This window comes from Pteropus medius, unplaced genomic scaffold, assembly GCF_902729225.1.
Source record: "Pteropus medius unplaced genomic scaffold, Ma_sr-lr_union100, whole genome shotgun sequence".
Lineage (NCBI taxonomy): Eukaryota > Metazoa > Chordata > Mammalia > Chiroptera > Pteropodidae > Pteropus > Pteropus medius.
Window position 1 is genome coordinate 15,101,812 of NW_024347791.1, and position 18,378 is coordinate 15,120,189.

The following is an 18,378-nucleotide window of genomic DNA, read 5'->3' on the forward strand; positions in this document are numbered from 1 at the left end:
GAAATATTATATTCACACAGGATACCAGTTGTCTTTACCACTCAGAAAGCTAAAAGAAGGGAAAAGTTGCTACTGCTCTTGTCATAAGATGTAAACTCTACAAGGATAGGTGGGAACATGTGTGCAAATCGTTTTTTTAAATATGTCTTTGATTCTTTTTTCAAGTTAGAATTCTTCTCTTTTTTTAACTTACAATTCTTTCGTTTTATTTTATTTTTATTTTTTTAATTTTTATTTTTTAATTGACAGTTGACAGTCAATATTATTTTATTTTAGTTTCAGGTGTACCACATAGTGGTTAGACACTTTTGTAATTTACAAAGTGATCCCCCTGATTAGTCTAGTACCCACTTGGCACTATACATAGTTATTATGATATTATCGACTATATTCTCTATGCTGTACTTTACATCCCATGACTATTTTGTAACTACCAATTTGTACTTCTTAATCCCTTCACCTTTCCTTAATTCTTTTCTTTATAGAAACTTGAATCATATTCAGTCACAGCTCTGTTATGACTGCTAACCACTTTCTTGTTTCTTTGTTGTTTTTTTTTTCCAACCAAGGACTATATAGCCAGGATTCAGATCCTGCTCTGGGATTTGGGGCCATCCTTAGTTTGCTTGAAAGAGATCTTTAGAGATACCATCTTACCCATTTATATCTCAAAGAGAGCAAAGATTTGACATGATGTTGTGTGATTCCTTTTCTTCTATTTCCTTTTCTCTATTTTCCAAATTTTCTATATGCATATGTATCTTATAATCAGCTAAATAATTTATCTTTGTAAAGTATCTACCCATCATTAAAAATATAAATGCAATAAATAAGCCTGTTAAAAAATTAAGCTGGCACTTGGGTCAGTAAAATTTTTTCCCAAGGAAATAAATGCTAACTCTGATTGATTGATCATTGCACTAATCTCTCAATACTAGAGTCATATATAGATAACATCACTGACATTCAAGGACAAGCCCATATTTTTATGCTAAGCAGATTTTTTTTTTAAGGAAAAAATGTATCGGTCTTCTACTGTTCGGAGTATTTTGAACCAATGACTGAATCCAATATGAGAATATTTTTAGATCATTTGTGTTACTCTATGAGTGATACTGTTGGTTCTCTTTTTGAGCAGAACTGCTTAAAAAATAAATAAATAAGTCACTTCAACCAGCAGACACTTCTATTTCAGAAAATTTCTATTGATTATTTCCCCCTCTAAATCAACATTAAAATCTTCAACCTTGGATTATAACATGTTGCTGACAGATGGCTATCAATATTGGAGTGTTCGCAAGAGAAAGCATATGCATTTAGCATTGAGGTGATCATAATTATATACTCAAAGACACATCCACAGTAGAGTTCAAAAGATTCCCTTTGACAAAAATGTGTGTCAAAGACAAGATTAATGGATTCCTAGATTAAAAATAAGTGGCTTTGAAAGCCACATTTTCATTATAATGTGTGTAATATTTGCTCTTCCTAGATAGCACTTTAGAATCATTCTCAGCCCAGCTCACAGCCTATTACTTACTATCAATCAATCAGATGGGGTAAGATGAATTCTCCTTGTCATTCTAAATAGGTAGGTAGGTCCACCCTAGTCTCTATTAGTGGCCATCTCTTTAGATCAGGCACTTCCCTCAGACTGTTACTTTAACCATATGGACTAAGTCACAAGCAGTACTCTTTCCCTAGGCAAGATGTATAGTTTTACGAGATCATTTGCTAAAAGAGAGTCATAACATCTTGAATTATGGTATAAGGAGGGAGCTACCTTGGTCTAATCCCTTATTACACAGTAGCATGGCAGTGAGTTGTTAGGAAAAAAGAGAATGAAATATGTCTGCCTGGACCACCATGGTTCTTACTGTTTTGAAAGATGCTCGTCTGATTTTTTCAAAACAGCCCTCTGAAATAGCCAAGATAATTTCTTTAAAGATTACTCTTTTTTTAAGTTTGCTTTTCTAAAACCTCTTGTTCTGGATCTCCTGGATAGGATGACCAGCCATCTTAGTTTGCCTGGGACAGAGGGGCTTCCCAGGATACAGGGTTTTCAGTACTAAAACTGGAACCATCCTGGGCCAACTGGGCTGGTTGGTCACCGTTCCTGGGCACCCTGCCCAAACAGCCAGGTTTTGAGCAACATAGACTCTCAGATTCTCGCTCATGGACCAGCTGCTTCTTACAGCTTTTCTTTCTCTCTCAGGAAGGCACTGTATAAAGGCGAGGAGCTGTAAGACAATGATTTTATTTTGGGGTATGGTGAGGTTCCAGTTTTGTTAAATGATGTCTCTAGTTCACAGTTCTTCTGTAGAGTGAAGGTAATTGATAAGCCCTGGGTCCAGTTAATAATTAAAACTCAACTAATCTACAGCACTGATTTTGCCAGGTATCCCTGGTAACCTCTCAATCTATTTCAGGGCCTTGGACCAGTACTGGTCTGTGGCCTGTTAGGGACTGGGCCGCACAGCCGGTAGTGAGCAGTGGGAGAGCAAAAGTAAAGCTTCATCTGTATTTGCAGCCACTCCCCAGAGCTAGCATCACTGCCTCAGCTCCACCTCAGAACATCAGGCATTAGATTCTCATAGGAGCACCAGTCCCTGGTGACAAAAAGGTTGGAGACCGCTGGTCTAGTTCATGTCTTCACACACTGCCGTCACCCTTGCCCCAAATCATCTTCCAGCTTGGTTTTTGAATATCAAGCCCAACTTAAAATTCAGTATTACAACTAGAATTTCCATAAGGGAGAAGAATGGTCATCCAAGCCCTGTGGTTATGTGAAGAGACAAGACATTGAGCCTGAGATGTCTGACTGTTAAAGAAGCTTATTGCCCATGGTGAAATGGGTGATTCCATGGGGATCACTTGCCTCCATTGCCTCCAGTTTCCTAGTTAATTAGTAATACTAATATAAATGCTTCAATTCATCCTTGCAAGTTATTGCTTCTTAGGTTTGACTCAGATTTGTTTTCCTGGCTCTAAAACTTTGTTTCAAATGCAAAGTTACTTTGTACCTGCTAGTCATCTCAGGGCGAGAGAATGAAAATGCAATAATGTATTTAGGAACCCAGATTTTAGAAGTGCTCAATGCTTAATCATTTCTTTCCTACCTTAAGAACTCCCCTGAGTAGTACAATTGGAGAGCAAGAGATAAGGGAGGCACTGAGGGAGTAACGAACATGTAATTTGGCAAGAAAATTTATCAGAAAGTATATAAAATGAATAGTTGGATCCCAGAAGCAGAATGAGACAAATCATATGTTTTCTTATTTTGAACAAGAATACGCCCACACAGTTTTCTAATTTTAAATATATGAAAGGTAACTGTATTTAGTAACATGAGGAAGGAAGTGTTATGGACTGAATGTTTGTGTGCCTCCGCAAAATTCAGATGTTCAAGCCCTAACCCCAATTTGTTAGCCTTTGGAGATGGGCCTTTGGGAGGTAATTAGGTAGGATTAGCTAACGTCATGAGGGTGGGTCCCACAAAATGGGATTAAGGTCCTTATAAGAAGAGACACCAAAGAGTCTACCCTCTCTCTGCCATGTGAGTACACAGCCTTAGCAGGTAGACATCTGCAAGCCAGAAAGAGAGTCCTCATCAGACACCTTCATCTAGGATTGTCCAGCCTCCAGAACTGCGGGAAATAGATTTCTGTTGTTTAAGCCACCTAATCTATGGTATTTTGTGTGGACAGCTAAGGCTGACTAAGACAAGAAAAGGCACTGAAAGAACAGAAAGGCAATTCTTTGAGTATTTAAGAGAAATAATTATTTTTGGCAAACAGTAGATACTCGACAATTGTTGAAGTGATAAATATTCTTTTATCATAATGACCACTTAGGCTTCTTTAGTGATATATAAAATTGACTCAGTTAATATATTACTTTGTTAATTTTGTAATGTTTCAGAAATTTCAAGTGGTTTGGTGAATTCTGGTTTAATTTTAATTCTCAATTTTGAATTGAAAAACAATGGAGTTTTCCTTTCTCTCTCTTGATCTCTCTCTCTTTCCCTCCCTCTCGAGGAAGTTACTCATAGCCCAATAAATATGAGCCCTCTGTGGAGGAATAAATTATTCACATCTGGTAACAAGCAAAACTTAATTCAGCTTTTCTTTTCTTTTTTTTTTTAAAGGAAATTACCAGACTCAGAAACCTGCCGTGGACAGATAGGGCAGCACGCTCTAACTCGTGTTTATCTGGTCTTTCCTATAGTGGCACGTCTCTTCCCTGGTACAGGTTTTGGGTTTTTTTCCTGTTGATCTCTGTCTCAGTGACAACTTCATCTCGGATTCTTTTTGCCCCATCCTTCCCTTTTATTACTTGGGCTTTTAATGTTTTCCCCCATGCTCTTTCCCACCAGCCCTTCTTTCTTTCTGAGTTGGTTTCCTTCCCCTCTTTCCTCTCCACACCCTCTTTAATCCCTCACTCCCTGTGTTGCTTTTGCTATACTTTTTTTCAACATTTGTCTTTTTTTGGCTTTCAAAGAGCCCATCCCTGTCCTGCACACCTGGGTGAAGTCAACACCTAAAGGCAAAGTTCTTGTACTGCATGCCTCTTGCTACTTCTCTGATGGTTTTGGCAAGATTTTAGGTTTAGGGGACTAACTGTCAGCCAGCTCTGGTTTTTAAATACCCATTATTTGCAGGCAGATATTGACTAGTGCCATAGACCAGTTAAAGCATAAATGTATACGATAAATCAAATCTGTTTTGGCTCTAAGTGTGTGTATATATCTATATCTGTACAAATATACATGCTCGCACTTGAATTACCCAGAGATGAACCAAGGAAGTGAATTTTGATGGGAGGGACTGAAGTTGCCAGAAAGAAGGAAGAGAAACCTTGGTAGGAGAAATGGTAACCATTGTTATGTATTAAGTGAGTGCCAGTTATGGACAGAGCAGGCAGTAAATTATGTGCCCCTGATACAGAAGCAAGTAGGGCTTGGCCCTATCCTCAGAGAACTTCCAGTTTGGCTATTGAGACCAGCAAGTAAACGAGTTAGTTATAGAAGTGGGTTAGTGTAAGAGTAGGGGAGAGATGAGGCCAACAGATCACAAAATGCAATGTATGGCAAGTAGCAGTGTTGGGATTTTTTGTTGTTGTTCTGATTTTAAAAGTATCTAGTGCTCGTAAAATGCTGAGAACAGAGTAATAGAAAAATGCAGAAAACAAACAAATCACCCATAACCTTTCCATCCAGAAGAAAGCATAAGGTAGTAGTTTTGTAATGCCTTTTTTCATTCATAGACATTTTTTGGTTTATTTCATCCTAATCTGATAAATCAGGTGTTTGGGAGAAATTAAGATTATATTAGTAATTTATTAAGAACTTTTCAGAGCACATGTCTTCAAAAGAGTACTTGATTGAATATGTGGTAAAATAAATGTTTGTCACTGTACTTTAATACCGTGTACATAAGACTTTCATATATTAAGGCCTAAAACAGTTTTCTGAGAAGTTTTTTACTGTCCTGAATCTGTAATGTTGCTTGGAAATACAGTTTATTTACTTTTTTAAAACCAGCTTTATTAACATATAATTTGCCAACATAAATTCTGCAATTTAAAGGTTTTTGGTTGTACAGCCATCGCCACAATCAATTTTAGAACATTTTCATCAACCCAAAAAGAAACCCCATGCCCATTATCAGTCAGTCACTCTTCATTTCACCCCAGAACGCCCCCCATCCTAGACAACCACTAATCTACTTTCTGACTCTGTAGTTTTGCTTCTTCTATATAAATGGAATCATATAATAAACATGGGCTCTTTAGTGACTGGCTTATTTACTTAGTATGATGTTTTTGGGGGGTCATTCATGCTTTAGCAATGCTTCATCCCTTTTTAAGACCGAATGACAGACACCACATTGTATAGCTCTACTACATTCTGTTTATCCCTTTGTAAGTTGGTGGGCATTTGGGTTGTTTCCTCTTTGGGACTGTTATGAATAATGCTACTATGTACATTCATGTACAAGTTTTTGTGTGGACATATGTTTTCAATACTCTTGGGTATGCTTAACTACCCTTTTTTGCATGTTTTTCATTCTCAAACTTCAAAGTATCGTTTTATATATTATTTTTTATTGTAAAGGAACATGTTTAAAACCAAATTAATTATCCCCCAATCTTCTCACCCCTTGCCATCCTCTCCCCACCTTTCTCATTCAGCCTGGCTTTACTAGTAATACAAATTTAAAATCATGCTTTTCCTTCCAAGTCATGTTCAGTTTTTCACCAAGTTCTGATCATCATCCCTTATTTAAGGGACGTCTTTGCATCCTTCCCCATTTTCTTGTCCACCTAGTTTGGGTTCCTGTGATCTCACTAGTCCACTGACCTCCCTGTTGGCTTTCCTGGCTCCATCTCCATCTCTTCCCATTGACTCAATAAACCTGTGTCATGTTAATCTTTCTGAAACACTGCTCCTATTTGCTGCTTCTTGGGGTCAGGCCAGCTTAGCCACTTACTGGAGTTGTGTTTCCTTGGATAAGTTGCTTAACTTCTCATCTATAAAAAAAACGGTTAATCAGACCACCTCCAAAAATTCTAGTAAAAATTGAATTATTGCCCTGGGCTTCTGTCTCCAACCAGCAAAATGAGATAAACTTCTCTATTTCATGATCCTTTGTTTACATATGTTGTCTCTCGTGGGGGCAAGGATTATTATGGTAGTATGTAGTACATATGTATAAATTTACTTACAAATTTATATTTTAATACATCTGTATTCAAATGTATAATATAATTTCAATAGGCATATATTATATATTAAGACTATATATTATTTAATATATGTTTTATATTAAATAAATGAGTGGTTATCTCTCAGCACCTAATGCAGACCTATGTGCTTAGTGAGTAATCTCTCAATTAGTGTTTACAAAGTAAATCAATCATCTGCTTAATCTGGTTATTTGAATAGGTGGTAATTGTAAGGTGATAAGTTAACATTTTTAACTTAACAGATAACAGCTCTAGAAGTGAATTTGGGAGCAAGTATAAAATAATAGACATTCCCCGGGTAATATTTCTCTTAAGATCATTTTATGAACATGGAAAATTTCTCTCCTAATCAAGAAGGGTAGCAGCTAAGGCATAGCTTCAGATCAAATGCAGGTTACGGAGGTGTTCTATAGCGTGACCCATGACTTCCTCTTCTTTTTAGTAGAGTGAAAGTACTGTTAACTAAACGAAATCTTTCCTCTTCTGTTATGCATGAATCATTTCTATAACAGAAATATCAGCATACATTTCTCATCTGCTAGGAACTTCTAAACAACACTTCTAAATGTTGTTTTCTGCTGTTTATTGAAATGATGAATGATATTTATATGTTCTTTTAGTTGTTTGTTTAAAAGGCATATAATCTAAAACTTGGTTCCGGTTGTAATTAGACCCAGAAAATTCACTTCACCAATAAAAGACATGGTGAGTGAGTTTTTAGCCAAAATTACATACAGAAGAAGAAATGATATTGCCAGTTCAAAATTAATTAATCCTTATTGGAGAGTTTGACATGTATTTTCTTGATGATGAAGATATAAGAGTTGTAGCAGGTGTAGAGAATATATAGTGACCCCAGAGGACGGACTGTTAGGCTTAAAAACGACTTGGGCATCCACCACATGGTGACAAATGTCCCCTTCCTTTCTTGTTCACCAAGTGAAATACTTAATGTTATCATCTGTGTATAACAGTGAGCAGGAACAAGAGAGTTATCTACCATGTGCGAGTGTGATAAAGCATGTGTGTATTTAGTTGCCACTTACTGTAGGTCTACTATAAGCTAGACATTTTACAAATGAAGCAAATAAGACTCAAAGAGGCTACATGACTTTCCTAACATCATTTAAGGAGAAATGGCTGGTAGAGATTCACACCCAGGACCAATCCATCATCAAAATCTCTGTCCTTTCTCCAGTCAACAAATGTCCTAAAAAAATCAACTTATTAAAGGCAGAGAAAACATTAAGGCTTAAACTCTCACAGATGTAAAAAAGCCTTGGGGAAAATCCTTGCTAAAAATTCCCCAAGAACCATACTTGTTTTGGCACAACTGTGACTAAGGTGATATAAGAACAGAACTGACTTTGCTAAAGTTTGAAATGAATGTAATTTTACCATTATATTTTGTAATACGCTCCTTTTAGTTGGAATAAAAATGCTTATATGTATAAATGAAAAATGTATTTCATAAAGAGTTTATCTTATCAGCATTGACTATTATCAAGTATAATGATGAAGGAAAATATTTGAAGAAAATACTTGGAAATAACCTAAAATTCTCTTTCATAAAAACTCATTTTCAATTTCATATGTTTTCCTCCAAACATTGTTTATCTTGTCAAATAAATTGCTTGCAAAGGGTAACACAGCAAAGACCTTCCAATAGGCTCTCCAGTAGTTTATGTGGGAATTCGAAATAGAAAGGGGCTCAGAGCCATGAGGGACAGAAGGAGGAGAGTTTATACAATAGAATGTAATAGCCCCAAGCAGTGAGTGTGGAGAAAACCTTCTGAAGAAAAAGGAGGATCATACACCAGGTGAAGAGAAGAAATGTAGATACAAAGTTAGAGATGAGATGCATGAAAGTTAGATTCAGTAAAGATCTTCAGCTGATAATGTTTGTGTACCATTACCCAAGCACTTGGTTAAACTACTGGAAAGCCAACTAAAGTAAATCATTGTAGTTTTTGATACAGTAAAATGCATAAAAGTTACTGACTTTAAGTAATGTTCTTATAATGAAAGGATCTTTTTATGTGTTACTTCAATCAAAGCATTTGCATAGTCTTTATTTGGGAATGTTCTTGGTAGGTGTAATCTTTCCATTTTATTATTTTACTCCCTCCAAAAAAATGTTTATGTAAGGAAGAAATATTTTTAAAACTACAAAAGTCAGCTTCAGACTTACTATCCTTGATAGAATATCTCTATTGCTAATTTTATCTTTAAGTACTTAATTAAAAAGAATTAATAAGTATTAATTAATAAGTATTAAGAATTAATAAGTATGTTAACCCGGCAAGGGTTGGGGGGACGGGTTATGTCTAGAAACAGAGGAGATGGGATAGCTTAGTGGATCCTCTCCCTGCAGTAACGCAGAAAAAAAATGTAAGGCTTTTTATTTTTTATGAGCCTCTGCCTCGTAGTATGTAATAGAACTTTCCTCTCCCATCTTCATTCTTTATAGAGAGCCTTTATAAAGATTTTCAGGAAGGGTACGTATTTAGTCAGTAGAAAGAAATAGGGTTCAAAGTTCAATGTGAACCTCCTCAGGTTGCCTCTGTCTGGCCATCTGTCTCAATCTCAGTCTTCCAGTCTTTCTGTGTCTTTTATTCTCCCCCATTTGCTCCTTTAACTCTCCACTTCCTTCCAGCTCAGCTCTGTGTCATGGTAATAAAGAACCAGCCAAGTCCGACTCATGCATCTGTGTGTTTTAGCTGAATCATTCTGAAAATTATAAAATTATTCAAAGCAGTAGAATTAAACTGATCCTTACCACTAAACCAAAGAATATAGTCTGAAGATTATGTGCATATTTGTCCACTATAAATTATATGAATTAAAGTATATTAACTCAGCTAATCTGAGGAAGGAAGAAATATTCAAAATGACCTCAGTGAAAATACTGTCCTGTATGTTTCTTCAGTACATAGTGCACACAAGTCAAAGACCTGATGCAGTCCAAACTTTTTCCCATAGAGCTGTATTTCAAAACAGATTATGTCACACAAGGTCCCTGGAGCAGTAATATTCTTACATCTTCATACTCCATCACAGCATCCCCAAGAGTTCATCACGATGAAAGGTTTCATCCTTCCTCTGAATTCACTATACCTCTCTATGTTTCTAATCCTCTGTCATAAAAACAGCTCATACAAAATGTTCAAAATTTCAGCCAGAAGGACTGTAGATGGTTCTAAGAGTTTGATCACATTCATGTCCAACCTCTTGGTCCATGGAGAGTACCGGTGCCAGTTTAGCCTGTTTCCTCCTTCACATGCCCCTTTTCCATTGTCTTGTGACTATGTATTTGCATCCAGAAATCCATTTTTAGGAGTTAATTGCACGCAAGCAGAGTTCAGTGGTTCTGTATAATTCAAGCCAACCCACATCTGCTGCAAAGCCAAGTTAATAGACTTCAAAGTCGCACACCAGGTTTTCCTAAGGTTGCAAAAGTCATTCTGAGCTATACACCAAATTACTGCATCCAAGTTTCTATTCCCCATAGCAGGTTTTGCTGAGTGTTCACAAAAGAGTGATTTTGATTTAGACCTTCACTTGCTGTACTCTTTATTAAAGGAGGCCAAACTGATGAGCTAGTTCTAACTCAGGGATGACAAGCACCTCTCATTTTGTGGGTTAAGTCCAGCCAGTAAGTAAAGATAATACTCCTGGCTCTGGTAGTATGGTAGACTACATGACTATAAAGCCCTCTGCTAAAACACCTGGCAAATGTGAGAAAATAGACAAGCATTTGCTTAAATGCATAACGGAGCCAGCAAAAATATTAGAATATTACCAAGGGACGATAACAAAAGGAGCTAAAAACCAAAACAAAATGCATGTGAGCCGCTGCTGCCGCTGAGCTTCAGGCTTGGATTTTGGTGCCCACCCAAGGAAAAGGTGGTCTTATGCCTTTGCCTGCGAACAGCATCCATTCAAGTTAGTCTGTTTGGTTTGTTTCTCAATAGCCATGGCCAACATATTTGTTTTAAACTGCTCCATGGTACTGAAAGATAATGTCACCCATGCTTCTGTGGGTACCAGAAGGGTAGGGGGCTTGGCATATTTACATAACTACTTCACCAGCTCAGCAAATTAAACCGATGCTCTCTGTGCTTGCTGACCTGGCACACCCTTTACTTCCACCGTTTGAGATATATGCTTAACGAAGAGGTGTCATTTGTATTTGTTCCCAAACCTCATAATGCCGATTATACCTAGTTTTGTGATTTCATACTTAAATCTTAGAGAAACAGGTAAGTGAGAAAAGAAAGAGATTGGTTTTTCTTCTGCAACCCAAGTTCTATGCTTTGGAAAGAATGAAAACTTACATATCAATTAAGATGTGAGCAAAACGACTGTAAAAGAGTGTGCTGGGAGAAGAATTTAAAATCTAGAAGGGCCATCAGTCAGTAAAATTGTGGAAAGAATAGAGAGTCTAGGTCAAGCCAGTGAATTATTTTGTTCCTTGTTGAAGTAAAGCAAGAATTTAAAGACAATTAGACACATGTAAAGCAATCTGAGTACAGAATCCCATATGCACCCACTTGTGAAACACCAGGTTCTCTCTCAAGTGCTTTTTGCGCACTTTCATCCCCAGAGGCTTAGCTGTCGGGACTGTCTATGATGCAGAGAACATTATTAACTGAAATAAAAGTATTATAGCACAATGATGAGGCATTCGGGCTTTGAGGCATGGCAGACCTGGTTTGAATTTTAAGGCTGCAATTTGTTATGTGTCTGTTGTTAAGTCATGAAACACCTCAATCTCTTCGTTTGAAAACAGGAATGATAATACTACTGTGCTCCTGGAGTGTTTGTGAGAATTAAATGAGATAATGTGTGGGGAGCATGTGGCACTATGCCAGACACATTAGTCCTCTAATCAATATTAGCTGTTAAGATTCCATTGTGTGGCTTTTCTGAAACTTTCACTTCTTACCTTGCTCTCTTTTCAGACCTGTCTGGATGTCTTTTAGAACCCAGCTCAATAACTCTATATGAATTTGGCTGCATTAGTGATGTACAAGTTGCCAGCATTTGTTTGCGAGGGCTGCCATAACAAAGTAACACAGATTGGGCTGGCTTAAATGACAAATTTTATTTTCTCACAATTTTGAGATGGGATAAAAGGGGTCAAATATGTGGTGACAGAAAAAAATATAACTATGGGCAATGAACACACAATGCAATATAATATATATATATATATATACATATATATATATATATATGTATATATATATATATATATGCCTTACTGTTGAATCATATACCTGAAACTTACTGGATTTCATTAACCAATGTTACCGTAATAAAAATTAATTTTAAAAAATATTTTAGAGGCTGGAAGTTCAAGTACAATGTATCAGCGGGTTTTGTTTCTTCTGAGGCCTCTCTCCTTGGCTTGCCATCCTGCTTTGTGCTCACATGGCCATTTCTCTGTGTGCACTCGTGCCTCTGGCGTCTCTTCGTGTGCCCAAATTTCTTCTTTTTATAAAGACCATCAGACAGACTAGATTAGAGTCCACCCTAACAGCCTCATTTTTAACTCATTAAAGGGCCTATCTTTACATACAGTCACATTCTGAGATATAAGAATTGGGCTTCGACATATGAATTTGGGAAGGGACACAATTCAGCCCATATCATTGCCACAAATAAATCACTGCATTTGAAAATAACCGTTTTCAGAAATAATAACTTGAATAGAAAGCACGGTTGTAGAATTTTAAGGTGTCTTCTAACCACTGAAATGCTATGACTGCAAGATTCGTTATATATGACCTATATAGTGAGTTTGTTTAAACACATTGTTGAAAAATATCTGTTATTGTCATTCATTGAGCAAAGAGTTAGGGAACAACTACACGTGGACTATAGGTGTATATAAAATCGAACAAAATATTTATTAACTGAGTACCTGTTCAAGTAAAGCACTAGGCTAAAAAGGTTAGGGGCAAACCTAGAGAAGTCTTTGCTCTCAAGGGCTATTGATCTACTGGAGAAAATGCCAGAAATATCACCAAGTAAGCTCACTTAATTGCCAGTTAAATGCTCAGTGTAGGCAATGAAGGCTGTGTTCACAATTGCCTCTGAAGCCCAACGTTAGGGTTTTAAGCTTATAATGCTTATCTACCATAATATGGGGAGAAAAGGAAGTGGTATAATCAGAAAAATAGACCTGGAGGTAGCTCACTGCTGCATTCAGGACAAGTGGCCTACGATAGCCAAATGGTGAGGAAAGGGCGCTCTGAGAAGCATCTAACCAAGAACAGTTTCAAAGGACATCATATGCCCCTGGTTGGAGACCAGGACAGTGATGTGTTCAACCCCACCATAAAGTTAAGTAGAACCCTGAAGCCAGGGCCTGGTGATACTATTACGATGCCTGCAAATAGGATACCTGCGATTATAAAACACGGGCATCAGGTACCACCAGATATCCATGAGAGATCCTTAACATATGTGACATGCAGGAAAAACGTTCATTTACCAAAGGAAACACGTCTCAATTCCTTACTTCTTCCCCACCCTTAAATAATATTTTGCTTCCTGCTAAACAATGATAATGGCAAAGATGATTGAAATGTGACCTGAGAAAATTCTTTGTTTAATACCTATCTTTTATTCTTTTAGGCCTCTTTTCCGTGGCAGTTCAGATGTCGATCAACTAGGAAAAATCTTGGAGTAAGTAATAACTGTAATTTTACATCAGTATCTGTAACATTAAAACATTTACAGTGATTTTCCTCTGACGTTCATATAATATGTTTATCTCTTATCTTTCCTACCTCAAGCCGCTGCTGCAGACAGTGTTACTGTTTGTGTGGTGAGTGGGGACATGGCAGACATGCTGTTCTATGCAGAGCCCATCATGACATGTGGCCTAACTGTTCTGCTCTGGAAGCTTGTATGTTGCTTGTGTGGATCTTTGGGCTGCTCCTCTTTCTTTGCTTGGCTGAGTTCCAGTTCTTTAGTTCAGATGTGTTGTCTGCTTGGGGTCATTTCAGATGCATACACCATCAGAGGTGGGGCACTTGATGGCCTGGTAATGCATCCTTACCCACTGGGCTTCCTGTCCCCATTGAGTATCATTTAGTCATACAGGTTGGTTTTGCATTGTTTTCTTTTGTTTTCCTGGACAAAGGATAGTATGCTACGCAATTCATTTTTCTTTGGAGCATCGAAACAGGAAATGAGAATCCTAAATTCTAATCCTATGTCTGCGGCTAAATAACTGTGCAATCTTGAGAAAGTCATTTAACACACCCTGTAAAGGGCTTACACAGATCCTGGTATATAGTAAATGCTTTTAAAATGTTAGCAATGATTATAATTCATCATTAATTGTTTAACCATTTCGTTCCTTAACTTCTTCACCTAAGAAATGACACTTCGGGCTTAAATTCTCTTTAAGATTCTTTCTTGTGCTCAAATTCTTTAGTTCCAGTTATCTGTTATATGCTCCTTGATGATTTGCAGAGTTTCATTCATGTCTGCATGTGTGCATGTGAGGGTATGTATGCTTTCATGTTTCTAGAATATAAAAGGGGGCTTTTCTTCTCACAAAGCATGCAGTATGGCATCCTTTTGGGATTTGTGCGTTTGCCAAGTCCCATCAGACTTGGAGCAGAGTAGGAAGAAAGTGGGAGTTGTAGAACCAAAATAGCCCTGATCACTGGTCTGTGACATTTTATAGAATCCCAGTGGTTTTTATGATATTCGTAGTCTGTAAAACAGGGGAGAAGTGCCCCTGAAGAGAAGAATTATATTTAACTCTATCTACTCAAGCATGACTGCTTAAAACAGTTGGAATAAAACTGGAACCTGACTTTGTTCTTTTGGTGACCGGATGCAGCGCCAGTAGACTTCTGTTAGTGCCTGTGCCACTGCTGAGTCAGAACCCAGTGGCTTTAAGGTCTAAAAAACAGTTGCCAGCTTTATTGTCTGGAGGTTGCCTGGGTCCAGGGCAACTGCCACAGCTGCTGCTTCTACTGCTCCTTCTGACCACTTCGTAAGATGGACAGATTCGGGACAAAACTTTCATGTTATTCTCTACTTCTGGATGTCAAGTTCTTTGTCATCCGGTGATGAACTCCCATCTATTCATCCCCATCACTGTGGAATATGTTTTGTGTATATGCGATCTTGAAGAGGGAACTGTGAAAGTCAGACATATACCGGGGACCCTTTATTAGAAGGAAAAGCAATGTTGACTGAAAGCAACTTGCCAGGCATTGAAGTCCTTCACCTGCTTTCCCTGGGCACCACCTGGGCATCTGGTCCACCCCCAGCACTGGCATCTGACTGAGTCTTGTCGACATTGTTCGTGTCCCTGAGTATATACAGGCAGTGAGATGAACCAGAAGAAACTTATGACGAGCATGTTTGACTTGCTTCCAAGGAAAAGCCAGTTCCACTTTTAGCAAAGGCCTGAGATCCTAGATTGCCAGGAGAAAGAAGCCATGAAGTTCTATGTGTTTTGTGCCTTTAGATTTTACTTCTTGGTCTCTGGCATCGTTTCATTGAAATTATGTTCTATTTCCTCTGAGTGCATACATTACTGTGGCATAGAGAAAGGGACAATGCTGCACCCTAGCGTCACTTCTAAAGTACTTGAAAAATGATTTCTGTCCCCACCATCACTGCCATTTATAGGTTTTGTGCTCTGTCATTCTTTCCAGTACAAATGTCAACTTTTAAGGCTTACATTCAGCTGTCCAAATACTGAAATTTGATGCAAGCACTTTTTAATGGATCTATCAGAATTTCACAACAATCATATGTGGGCCGTAAAAGTTCATATTGGATATTAAACTGATTTTTTTAAAGGCAAGTTAAATCCACATTCTCTTAAGGGGAAAATGTTTGTGTTTAGGAAGATTTATACTTTCAAAGAACAGCAAGTACTTTGAAAGTGAAACTAAATGCTTTTAGCCTGTGGCATTTTGGAGGATTTTTAGGAGCAGAGTCATAGTTAAATAGAAACAAAATATTGGATTTGGAATAAGGGGAACTGGGTTCACTCCAGGGTCTGTGGCTGAACTCGCTATGTGTGGCTTTGGCAGTTAATTCATTCCTCATCCTCAGTTTCCCCATCTATAAAACGGAAATAATAATACCTGACCTACATGTCTCAGGAGGTTGTTATGAGGATCAGGGGAGGTAATAAGTTTAAAAACACTTTTAAAAGTTATTTATATAAGCAGTTTTATATGTTAATATAATATATATATAATTATATACCACGCATACATATACATACAGAGACACTGTTTCTCAGAGGGCTTTTGGCATTCATCTTTCTATATTGCCAGATTTAACTCAACATAAATATATTGAAAGATGCAAATAAAAAGATTTTAAATTATTGCTAAGAGTTATTAAAACCAGTTTCTAGGTAACTGGTGCTGATATGCAAAAATATTGATATAAAAATGGCTAAAAAGCTAAAAATGAATGAAAGAAAAATTTCAGAGTTCTTTAATAAGCATTCTCCTTTTCCTCCTCTACTTGTCCCATTCTGTCCAAACACATGCATATTTATTTCTTTTAATAATTAATAGTGGAGCTTTTTTTCTTCTTTTTATTCTTATTCTAGATCTTGCTACTAAACAAATTTGTATATTGCTCAAGTTGCCATTTCCATTCATTTGTTCCAGTAAATATGTCTATGAGTTTGTCTTTTTCTGCCTCAATAACATAGCTCTCCCAGCATGTTCTACAGGTATAGAATTGTCTTTCCCCAGACACTCAGTGACAGGAAAAGTTAAAACACAAGTGTCTGCTAACCAGGTGAGGTGTGTGACCTGGCTCTGTTGAGGAGGTAAGGGAAGGAGAACAAAGCCCTACAGAGATCTCATAGCATTTACCACCACATCTTTCTGAAAGTTGGAAATCCATTCGGGAGAACACCCACCCCTCCTGGGTCTTAGTCCTATCGTGTGCAGGCCAAGAAGACCCTAATACAGGCCAGCAGCATTTCTAACGGTAGTTTAAATAGTTTGGTCAGCAAATTAAAACCACAACGAGATATCCCCTCATACCCGTCAGAATGGCTATCTTCGATAAATCAAAAAACAAATGTCAGTGAGGATGTGGAGAAAAGGGAACCCTCGTTCACTGTTGGTGGGATTGCAAAATGGTACGGCCACTACAGAAAACAGTTTGGAGGTTCCTCAAAAAATTAAAAATAGAACTACCTTTAGACCCAGCAATTGCACTTCTGATTATTTATCCAAAGAAAACCAAAACACTAATTCATAAAGATCTATGCACTCTTATGTTCACGGCAGCACTATTCACAATAGCTAAGATATGGAAGCAGCTTAAATGCCCATCAACAGACGATTGGATAAAGTTATGGTTCATATATACAATGGAATATTACTCAGCCATAAAAAAATGAAATTCTACCATTTTGCAGCAACATGGATGGACCTAGAGGGTATTATACTGAGTGAAATAAATCAGATAGAGAAAGATAAATGCCATGTGATTTCACTTATATGCGAAATCTAAGGAACAAAAGGAACAAACTAAACAAAAACAGACTCACAGATACAGAGGACAATCTGGTGATCGTCAGAGGGGAGGAGGGTGGGAGGGCTGGGAGAAAAAGGTGAAGGGATGAAGAAGGACAAATTAGTAGTTACGAAGTAGTCACAGGGACATAGAGTACAGCAAAGGGAACATAATCAATAGTAATGTAATAGCTAGATGTAGAGCCAGACGGGTGATAGAGTAAGCGGGGGATCACTTCAGAAACTATATAAATGTCTAACCAGTGTACTGTATATCTGAAATTAATATAACATTTAAAAAACACATTAAAAAAAGAAAAGAATAGTTTGGTCAGTATTTGAATAATCATATATTCTATTTACTAAACTATAATCTTTTAGTTCAGAGTTAATCAGCGTCTATATGAGATATAAGTTTTTGGATCCACTGGTGTCCCTCGTTCAAACCTATATATAAGCTATAAATAATATCCACATAATGTATATTTTGTTGCATAAGGCCACTGAGCTGTTAATATTTCTGTTGAACCTTAAGTTACACATAAATAGAACTTAAGCATTACATATGTTTAGTGTGGTAGTGATGCATTGCCTACACATTTTAGATTAATAACATTATTTTCCTCTTATAATAATAATGGGTAATATGTTGATATTGGCAAGTACTGTGTGTCAGGCGCTGTGCTATGCGCTTTATATAAATTATCGCTGATCCTCATAACAACCGTGAATTATTACCATTGTTGTATTAAAGACACTGAGGCTCATAGAAGTTAAGTAATTTGTCCTTACCCACCCATATGCAGAATTTGAACCCTGGTCTGCTTATTTTCAAAGCCTGTGCTGTTTGTATGTTACTTGATGCTCTCTCCATATTTCTGATCTCTGAATGATTTTTAGGGAAAACATAAATGATATTGTTTTTACTTTTGTTTGCACACTTTGGAATATCATAAAGTAGTTATATAATGTAAATTACATAAATTAAATTTAATATTAAATTAGAAAATAGTGCTTGCATAGCACAGGACTAACATACCTTTTAGCCTCTTTTTTTTTTGTCTGATTCTAATGTATCTAATTACTATTTGGAGTTATT

The 18,378-nt window shown here is 37.1% G+C and overlaps 1 protein-coding gene across 1 annotated transcript in view; it reads left to right on the forward strand.

Moving 5' to 3' along the window:
* CDK6 (cyclin dependent kinase 6) overlaps nucleotides 1-18,378 on the forward strand; it is a 206,457-nt gene that overhangs the window by 178,221 nt on the left and 9,858 nt on the right. The window contains exon 6 of the mRNA XM_039878098.1: nucleotides 13,393-13,443. Within this exon, the coding sequence (XP_039734032.1) occupies nucleotides 13,393-13,443 (51 nt within the window). The remainder of the gene's footprint in view (nucleotides 1-13,392; nucleotides 13,444-18,378) is intronic.